This window comes from Cebidichthys violaceus, unplaced genomic scaffold, assembly GCF_023349555.1.
Source record: "Cebidichthys violaceus isolate CVI_PGR_0920_01 unplaced genomic scaffold, fCebVio1.0.p SCAF_10, whole genome shotgun sequence".
NCBI lineage: Eukaryota > Metazoa > Chordata > Actinopteri > Perciformes > Stichaeidae > Cebidichthys > Cebidichthys violaceus.
The window spans coordinates 2607313-2618484 of NW_027176263.1; the positions used below are offsets into that span (position 1 = coordinate 2607313).

At 40.3% G+C, this 11172-nt stretch overlaps 1 protein-coding gene across 1 annotated transcript; it reads left to right on the forward strand.

Annotated features, from left to right (window-relative positions):
• The first annotated feature begins 5265 nt into the window (after positions 1-5265).
• LOC137879688 (G-protein coupled receptor 26-like) lies at positions 5266-10214 on the forward strand. The gene is made up of 3 exons (XM_068720596.1): positions 5266-6343; positions 7292-7405; positions 8386-10214. The coding sequence occupies exons 1-3, from the start codon at positions 5673-5675 to the stop codon at positions 8636-8638; spliced, it is 1038 nt and encodes a 345-aa protein (XP_068576697.1). The 5' UTR covers positions 5266-5672; the 3' UTR covers positions 8639-10214.
• The last annotated feature ends 958 nt before the right edge of the window (positions 10215-11172 follow it).

Below are 11172 nucleotides of genomic sequence, written 5' to 3' on the forward strand. Positions count from 1 at the left end.
TTGCATTCTCATGATTTAGCCGTCGTTCCTCTGAGTCACCAAACTGACGTGTTAGAGTATGAATCTTGACATAGGACAAGCAGCTTGGCCGTGGATGTGAAGCTTACTCTACAGAAGTGAGACGGCTGTCCAAGCACTAAACAAACAAAGAATAATACGAAAAGACAGCCTCTGAAGTTGTGCATGAGCCAGTTGGGGCTGCAGCCAAGCGTGCATTTATTTAGCCAAAGGCACGAGTCATCTATTGCTGGCACTGCTGTCTGCATCACGCATATACTGTAAAGTACTATTGCTTTACTATGCTCATGAGGTTGCTTTAATTGAAGAAATTCTATCTAACATTTCTGTCCTTTGTAGAAACTAATTCCCACAAGAATTGACAGTGAAACACACACATAGATTTGAAGCTGTGTGTGCCAGATATTAATAGAATAAAACCAGCCAGCTTCAGAAACATGCATGAAGGTCCTGACATGTACCATCATGATCCCTCATTAAGACTCCCTGCTTCATTTAAAAAAAATGAAAAGCTGCTTCCTGTCATGCTTGTATACAGCGATGTCACACTTATTAGCAGAGAAAGGACATCAAAGCAGATGGGCGAGCACGATTAACTGAGCCTGGAATCGCTGGGAGAATTTATGTACAGCCAAGATACAACCAGCCATTTGAGGTTTAGCCAACAGAAAAAACCACAGCCTTCAGATCTACAGTAAAATAAAGAAGAAAGTGGCTCTGTATCTAAGGAGAAGTGTACTCAGTAAACTCTGTTTTACAGGTGTGGAAGAGTGATACAGTCGGACGAAGAAAAAAGCAGATTTAGATACTAACTAAGATTTAAAAGTTCAGTTGTAGTGGAAAAATTGGAGTCAAATTGGAGTTATAGAAATTCTTTCAAAACCGCAATCAAAACTCACCTAATTAAATCTGCTTTTAACCTGTGACGCTAATTATATAAGGTGTTTTATTTTATTGATATGTCATTTTTCTGCCTTGTTTATATCATTATTGCTTTTACAGTTTCTGTTTTTACCATGTGAAGTGCCTTTGAGTACCTTTTAAAGCGCTATACCAAATACTTGTATTATTATTATCATCATAATCATCTTGTGAGTAAACAAACATAGCATGGCAGCAAAAGTGAAACAATCTGCTCCTGCAGGTTGATGAAGCAGCAACTGTGCAAGTAGACACAGGAGATGTCCGACTAAGCAGACAAATCAATATTAAAGTCAGTTCTAATTAGCTAATTCATAAAACTACACAAAACAGACAATGCTGACAATTCATGATATTGCTTGTTTGCAGAAAAATGACTGACTACAACTTTGTGTGGTCTCAAAAACGTTCTACCTGTTCTAGCTGGCCCATGGAAACTTCAGAAATGTCACTGCTTCAGGAACGAAGAAACAGCCTTGATTTCAGCTTGACCACCCAGTATTTTGGGTTTATTAGAAGGGTTTTGAAAAGGCTTTGAAAGACAAAACAGGGGAGAATTTTCATCTCTATTCTCCTACATTTCCAGCACCAGCAGGCTGTACACTGCAGAACCAGCACACAACTGCAGACAGACAAAGTTAGCAACTATAGTGGAAGATTTTAGCAGCTGGAGTGACACATTTTTTTTCATGTCCCGATGGAGCTAAAACAGAGCTGAAGGGAGAATAAACATTTAACTCACATTCATCTCCAAATGAATGATAATGTTGCTCCATGTCTGCTAGCTAGATGGGTTAATAAGAACACTAACCTGAACATGTTTTTGCTGAGATGTTCCCACAACAAATTCATAAGGTGATATAATATGTCAGCGTCGTGTTTACAGCTTATTCTGCTGTCCATAAGCAGCCAAAGAAATCAAATTCAGTCAGAGATTGCATAAAAAGACCCACAACAACGCCAAACTGTCAGGGGAGAAAATGCCTCAATCTCATCAGAGCAAACAAAAGCCATGAACACCAACATTTAATGCACATCATAATTGAATCCGAACAGCAACAGCAGCAAAGCCGAACCGAGACACAGCCAACAACAATGCAGCCACAGCTTCCTGGCATTGCCAAGCAAACACAACCTGCATGTTGAGTCCAAACATGCCATGTCACTCTCAATGAATGAAAGCCCACAAGTACACTTAGCTGCAAACGGTCTCTGGATGTATTTTTTTTATCTTTCATGTAGAATAGTAGTGAAGGTAGCTGGTCGATCACCAGGTAGAGCGCTTAAGGGTGAGTCCTTACCTCAGCGGCACGAGTTCAAGTCCCGCACAGGACCCATTGCTGTCATCTATTCCCATCTCTCTCTCCTGCCTTCTGGTGCTTCTTTCTCACTATCAAATAAAGCAGAAATGCCAAAAATGTATTAATAATAATAATAATACCAGGGAAGTATAGTTCTTCAAAGTTTATAAAACAAGAATCCATAATATAAATCAATTCTGGGTTTATTGAGATAAAAATAAATTTGCTGTAAATGTGAATTATGAAAGAACTTACAAAGTTCTCCAGAGGATTATATGGCCGTGTGTAGCTGTAACCTTCCACCTCATTAACTCAAAGTCTGGAGGCAAATGAAGTTCAACTTTATCCTATTTAGGGGAGCACTGCAGAGACTTGATGCTTCTTAAAAATAAAAAATAAAATATCACATGTTTCACTGTCTGTTCCTTCACTTCCTGTAAAGGGCAGAAGTGAAAAGCCTCTCCCTCTCTCTCTCTGGGGAATTAATTAAAAATCTGCGCAGCCATTATTGGCAATTTTTCATTACTGATAATTTATAGCATAGCTAGACAGCTGAACATGTGACAACTCTTATAACAAATAGATGGTTTCTCTTATACTTGTAGCCGGACAGAGACAAGAGCTCTTTCAATTAAGCACTATAGATCACATCCATGATTTTGGTCCTGGAACTAATCTGAGGCAAATCACTTTTTGCAAATGAGTAATTCTAATTTTCATCCTTACTAGGGGGTCTCATTGAGCATGTTAATTGAAATTTTGAAAGAGCTGAAATGCATGGTCGTCTATGACAGTGGTAAATGAGTCTATTCTGTATTCAAAGAATAGGTGAGAGTAGAAACTATACTAATATAATACAATGGTCATATATCACAGTCTTCCCACGAAAAGCGTCATTCTTTCTGTATGTGCTGTTTTGTTTACAGTGTAGATCCCACTAGCACAGCTCTACAGGACGACAGTGAATCATGTACGTCTTCTCCCATCAGCAGGACGATCAGCAGACTCTCTGCCTCAGACACGACACCAGACCTGGATCAAATAATAGTCTAGTCTGTTCTAATCTACTGGAACACTAGTTCAGTGGAGAAGATTTAGATTGAGGCCATTCACAGAATAGTATTCCTCCTACACTGTCCACTGCTTGCTTGACAATGTATGTACTATGAATGTATGTAAATATCAGTACATCCTGAACTGCAATAACACCAACAGAGCCATATGATTTATTATTATCAGTGGTGAAATATATATAATATAATACTAAGTACATTTGCCCAAGTACTGTAGGCTACTTAAGTGCAATGTTGACATACTTAGACTTTACTATTTTCATTTTATGCAACTTCACATCAGGAAATGTACTTTTTACTCCACTTCATTTTGTTCACAACTATAGTTCAACTTTTAAGATTTTACATACAAAATGTATGTTCACTTAGTTTATAAAATATGATGCAAGTTGATTATCTCCATTAGCTGCAACATTACAATGCTGCTCACACATTGATGCATCCATAACAATAATATAATATACAGCGTTAATATGTTGCCTTTTAGGTGGAAAATAACATTTGGACAGATGCAAAATCTGAAAATTAACAATTTGACATAATGCACATTTCAACATTTTCATACGTGTTTTTTTTAATCCAACTGGGCACGTACCTGTTCTTATCGACGTGACGTTATACTGGTTAGTTCCCCGTTATGCTGCCAGTTTGGGTAGAGTAAACTACGTTTGGTCAGTTTCACCACGTTGTCCTGATGCTTTCAAGTTTGGCAATCCTCTCGGAGGGATGCTTGAGACCCTGAAAGTCTGTTGTTGACCCAGGCATTATCCCATCCCGATAACACACGCGTGCTAGCGTCTTTTTTTACCAGCGGTTTGGTTTGTGAAAATATCCTGCAGCTCGTGGACAACTCTATGTTTAATATTGAGCTTATGCTCTAAATGCAACCTTTTGAATTGTGTATAAAAATAAAATAACACGATTCACATTGTTCACGTTGACCGCAGTTTACGTTGCCTTGCTCCATAGCCAAACTACGAGCCAATGACGACAACAGTACTTGGCAAACAGCCAATCAAATAGCAGATGGGCGACAGGTGAAAATGTGCGTCATCCGCCTGCATTGCCGAAGAGTTTGAGCATGAACATTGTTGTTTTCCCAGTCGTGACACTTGACTTTGCAGCATGAGTTTATCCTATGGCTGTAGGTCTACCCACACTTCAAACACCATTTATAAATCATCATTATCAGCCACTGACTAAAGATGATAAAGAACCACATGATGTATGTCATGCATTAATTCAGAATTATATTGATTGATGAATATGTTGATAATCATAGGCCTACCATTAAAACCACATAAACCCGACATTCTGCTGCCAGCAGGTGGGGCTTTTCCCCGTTGCAGGGGGCATTTTTCTGCATAAGCACATTTTGCTTATTTTACTTACTGTTATGCATGCAATGTAAGAATTTGAATGCAGGACTTTAACTGAATACCTATTAGCCACTGAATATTTCTGACCTTGTGACCCCTATTCTTCGGACCTTTACTCCTGCAGAGTTGGTCATTATGGCATTTCCTCCTGCTCCTGCTTTACTGTGGACTAATAATCTGGATGGAGTAGTCCAGCTACACCGCGTCCATATAAGGCTTTGAACACTACACTGATGAGGCTCTGTACATTTTTTGCTGCTGAGAAATTAAATTATATAAAGTGTCGACGGTGATTCTATCTAGACACTGACAAAATAAATAAACTAATAACGTTACTCTGCACGATTTTAATACGCATGCACTATCGTTTAATGCAGGGTGTTACTTGCACAAGTCATCTCATTACCCAAAAACTGCTGTGTTCAACGTGATGCTCGTGACATCAGCTTCATCACCAACCACGCAATTGTGCGTGGTGCTTCTATTTTTTGCTCTAGAAAGCTATTTTTGAACAGAGGTGCACTAACGTGCTATAGACTCTGGCAGAGTAGACAATATAAGTAGCGACAGAGCCCGAAAGCTTGAAGTACTTTCATGTCCCTGACAGAGCAGCGTGTCAATGCGCAATTGCGCAGCCAGGAAACTCTGAGCTGTGCGACCAGAGGCAAGAAGGGAGCGTGGAAATTACCGCAGTGCCTGTCGGAAAAAAAGCCTCCTGCTGTGACCCCATTCCCATGGAAATTCCTTTCAAATGTTCCTCCTTATGATCAGGTGAGCACTATTTATCTATGAATTCCCTGCGGCTTGATCTTGGACGGCATTGGAGGGGCCGCTTCGTTAATTGACATTTGGACACATTGGGAGGTTAGGCATGACAATGTATTGGACTCATATATGTTGTGGCAGCAACTCACGATGACAGTTCGCATCAGGACGGTGGATGCACTCATCAAAAGTCAGGATATTTCTGGGGAAGCACCATGGACGCAGCGGACATAGTTGCTTCCGTTTTGGTTTTGGGGATTATTATCGTATCACTGCTGTCCAACGTTGTGGTGCTGATCTGCTTTCTGTACAACCCGGAGATCCGCAAACAGGTACCCGGTCTTTTTATTCTCAACTTGACGTTTTGCAACCTGTTGCTAAGCGTGTCAAACATGCCACTAACTCTGGTCGGGCTCGTCACCACGGGCTACCCCGGAGGCAGCGGCTTCTGCCAATTTGTGGGTTTCCTCGACACTTTTCTCACCACTAACTCCATGCTGAGCATGGCAGCTCTCAGCATCGATAGATGGGTGGCCGTGGTGTTCCCTCTGAGCTACCACTCCAGAATACGGCACCGGGATGCAATGGTAGCACTGGCGTACACGTGGATCCACTCACTTTGCTTCTCAACAGTGGCCACCTGCCGCTCCTGGGTCGGGTACCATCACCTTTACGCATCGTGCACTCTCTGCAACGTCAGGGCGAAGGGAGCCGGGACGCAGTTCGTCATTTTCACGGTGGCTTTGCACTCTCTCACTTTCCTCCTCACGCTGATCGTTATGTGTGTAACGTACTTGAAAGTGCTGAAAGTCGCAAGGTTTCACTGTAAACGCATCGACGTGATCACCATGCAAACGTTGGTGCTGCTTGTGGATATCCACCCCAGGTAAACAATTATAGAGATGCATTGAGTCTAAACCGCTTGTCCCTTTGATGCATTTGTATTTCGCTGAAGTGATTTCTCTCTGTTCCTTTTCATTTTGCCCACTATGTATAACATTTCAGAAGGAGCGTTTTGATCCTGTGGAAAAAAAATAAGAACATGCTCCAAAGAATTCTGGGAGTTTAAGACTACACTTAGAGTGTTTATAATGTAGAATACCAAAAGGATGGTGGTGGGTTCTTCTTTGCTTTGCAAAACGTTTTTAGATGATGGACAGGAAAAATAATCAATTTAATAAATGTATTCATTATTGCCTGGCTCCAGATTGAGGATTTGCTTTTTAATCAATTGCTACTATTTATTTTTCTTTTGTAGTTAGAACAGTTGGTCAGACAAATTGAGCAATTTGGAAATGTCACCTTGGATGCTGTGATGCACATTCTTCCGAATACATTTTATAGTTATCTGTAAAAAAATAAATATTTTGAAATGAATCTATAGTCAAAGAAGTTGGTTACAGTAGTTATTTGCATTACTACACAGTCAAAATATATGTTTAACTATTTTAAACTGCACAACGTATACACAAAACTTCTGGAGCATCCCTCTATGGCTACACATGAATATAAAGGTCTCCACTGATGATGAGTGAACTCCGTCAAGCCTGTCTGCAGTCAGTGCTTACATTATCATGTCTCATTAAGGTCAGAAATGTCGCCATCATTTTTTGTGTGTTTCTTGTTATCCATCCTGATTCACACCTTGAATGGCTCTTCATTTACATAATTGATACATGTACAATATCCAATGTAATCCTCAGAGATAACAGGGCACAGTTCACTGCTTTCTTCTCGTCCATCCCACATGTTTTCTCTGTTGACTGCTTCATTGTGGCTTCATGTCTCTGATCATGCTTCCTGTGTATATAATGGTGCCTGTGTGCTTTGGCAGTGTGCGGCAGAAATGCTTGGATGAGCAGAAGCGGAGGCGGCAGAGGGCCACCAAAAAGATCAGTACTTTCATCGGCACATTTGTGGTGTGCTTCACCCCACATGTCATTACAAGGTGAGCAGAGATTCATAAGATTCTAAATGGGTTTTTTGTGAGCTTGTGTGGGAATGCATGTGTCAGGTATTTAACACTTTGTACAGTATCATCCTCCCTTTTCCTTTCTTTTGAATCACACTATTGAAAAGAAATGCTTAACACACAGCGTAAAGGATATTGAACTCCAGCTCAACAATAAAACAAATTGAGTTATCTTCCTCGTTCAGCTTTAGAAGTACAACTCTCCCAGGACTTTCTTTCCCTTACCTTGTTGCTGCTAATGTGCTTCTACTCGCCTTATCGTTTGAATACAGATGGTGATAATTATTTTCAATGCTCTCTTGTTATCTGGTAACATTTTGAACTGCTTCCTTTTCATAATGTCACAGCTCATTGGTTCTACACTCATTTGTCATCCTTGTCACTGAGTTTCCACAGCTGGGGAGATGAGAAGGAGAGAGACAGGGAGAGAGGGAGATAGCCAATGAGTCAGTGATGGTATCACTGGCTCTCATTAGTATTAGCCACAGTATTAGTGGTGGCAACCTGTCAAAAGCTGTTAATATTGTGGTATGGAAATAGAAAGGAAGCGCATTAGGAGCTGTGTGTTGGTGAGACACGCTCAACTTAAGGAGATCACGCCAATTACAAAAAGACAGATTGAAGACAAAACAATGCTCCTGTTGGTTTTCACTTTGTCTTTAATTTCATTTATTAGGACAAAAGAAGTGTCAGACACTGGATTTGCTGTAAAAATATTTTAACAGCAAGAAGTCTGGAAGCTGCAAAACTGACACCCATCAGTTCACATTCCCCAACACAGTGGTGACATTTCAGTGAAGTGAAATGATGACATTTTGTCAATATTACAGCACTGGGGGAGGGTTATTAGCTTTAGATGTCTTCCACACTACTTACACTGATCTAAGAATTGGCGTGTGTCTTGCTTATGGATGGTGTGTGACCTTTTTTTCTTCTTTTGTTTTTTGTTGAGGTAGAATTGTAGAGCTGTTCTCCCCAGGGCCCATAAGCCCTCACTGGGGAGTGCTGTCCAAATGTTTGGCCTACAGCAAGGCAGCAAGCGACCCGTTTGTCTACTCGCTGCTGCGTCACCAGTACAGGAAGACCTGCAACCTTCTGGCTAACAAAGTCCTCAAGGGGAGTCCGCTCAACTCCTCCTCCCTCAGGATGGAGAACAGCGTAGTGAGGAGCGACAACCATTCCAACACAACCAACAACATCCGACAGTAGATTGACCTCTGCGTGACGGTGTAACATCAGCGTGAACTGTTAACGTAATTATTGTTGAAGGACAAGGCTGGCAATATTCTCTTTTTTTTCTTATTGTCAGCAAATCCCATGAAAAGACCAAAACCGACAAGACGACGTTCCCATCCTGTCTGCGGCACCCTAAGATCATACATTTCATACTGAGGACATGCGTCTTTAAAATAGTTAAACTGCCGGGTTTTTTTGCAAACAGAAGTAGAAGGTGTTTACAGTGCACGACTTTCTGCAGCAGATATGGTATAGCGCATATTTACAGCAGCAGGACTGCATACATAAGATCAACGTAAGATAAACTACACTGCCCATGTAATGAAGGAACATGTCACCCAGCACTACAGTGTGGCTCATAGATGTATTTTTATGATGACAATGATGGAGGTGTAAGGCCCAGAAGAGTAATCTGTATAAAGCTTTGGCTATACAGGAAATCATAATCAGTAGAATAATCAGTAGGATCAATTCAATGTAAAAACAGAGAATATCCTTTAAAGAAGAATAGACAGACCCCCTTTGTAGGTTATGTGTGTAGATTGTAATGGTATTAAGTATTTCAATACAAATGTAATACTGTCTTTTTCTGCAAAGACTGACAGTTTCCAATAAGCTTATTTCGTAGCATTCTGGTAAGTATGTGTCAAAAAGCCTGTATAACATGAAAAGCAACATTATGGTGACTAATTTGTCAATTGTGTCATTAAAGGCACAAACTACAACCCAAATGTGAACTGTAGTGTAGCCCCACCTCCAAACTACAGCAGGAGCCAGTTATCACTCTTTAACACTATAGACAACATCTAAATCTAGTAGAACATCCAGTATTAACATTCTCTGATGCTGTTAAAGGTTTGGACAAACCAGTCCAATGTATTACCTATCGTTAGTATGGTGTAAAAAACAAAAAAAAACATTGATTTAAATGTAAGATGTTTTACATCACACCTGAACAGAATGGCAGAGTTTCTAAATTCAGGCATAACCTCTGACCTCAATGATGATTCTCTGGCTGGATAAAGTAGTATAGTATATGTTGGAGGGATAATAAAAAAGAGATGAGCATTTTGACTGATTTAATTGAAATGACTGTATGCTGTAGCTGTGAGTTCTAAAGTGCCTTTTAGACTATATGAGCTCGCTGATTTGATCAAAACGCAAAACAGAGGAAACCTTCCTATTCATTTTCTTGGTATTCTGTGCTGTGGTCAAGTGTGATGATGGAGCCTGTGATGCAGTTTGGTGACATTGTAAGAAAGTTTTAAGTGATGTTTATTTTGTAATAACCACCCCATTGTATTGTTGCATCGAGCAGAACAGGGTGAAATGTTATTTGAATGTGGTAGCAGCTATTCTGTGATGTGTAATTAACATTTCTGCTCATGCCGTGTGAGCGGCTGTGTGACGTCTTGGTTGTAAAAATGATTCATTTTGACAACGCTGGCAAATCAGGATGTTGTGTTTTTACTTTATTGTGACAGTATGAAGACTTTTCAAGGCTTATTTATTTTTGTGAAAACTATGTCTGATTTTTGCTAAATACATTTGTGACTATATTGCAATAAATGCTGTGCATTTTGACATTTTAAAACCTCACAAGTTTCTTCTTATACATCTATTAATGTCTGTAATCATTGCTGTGTATGACCTGAATAGACATCTAAGCTCATTTTTAACAATGCTTTACCAAAAGACAAGTCTGCCAAATCTTAACACCTTTATTCTCCCACGCTGATCAAGTCAAGGAGAAGGAATAATTAATTTGAAAAATAATTTAAGATGTGTTCCACCCACCACTGCTGCTGTTGATGTGGCAGCAGAACAAAGACTTTTTACAAAAGCATCGGGGCTGTGAGTTAAAGGCTTTTTTAAATTGTAGAGCTGCTATAGGGAGTGGGAAAAGAAGAAAAGGAGCCAAGAAAAAGAGAGGACAGAAGGCATTACCTCACAAAGTCCATGCAGCTGTGACAGTACTAAAGATTACGAGGAATTTGCATCCGCCATCCACCATCATAAACCAAATTTCAATCATATATTGTTAAAAAACTCTCTTGTTGACCTCCATTTTCCAGCTTTAATAACAAGCGGCTGCAACAAAGTCTATTCTATCTCCATCAAAAACATGAGACAATCATGACTCGTCACCCATCAAAGCTGCCTCCACCAAGGGGGGCAAAACCTACATTCATCATATTATTGTAGTCAGTATGGTGTTCCCCAATCTAGGGGAATTGCTGGAGAGTATTCAAAAGGTTTGGAAGGATCCCCAGTCTCTAATCTCCTTGGGAGACTCAGTGAGTGGGTGAGAGGCAGACACCAACCTGCCATCCACAAAACGCTGCACACAGACCTTGTGATTAAGCCACAGCATGTAGGAAGTACAAGAAAGCAGAGGAGGAAGGCTGAGAAGACGAATGCACTGGCTGACTTCACACAACCCCAATGTGAGGGCAAGAGTGGTTCTCCCTGACTCTTAAAGTAAAGGTTGTGCCTATAAGACCTCA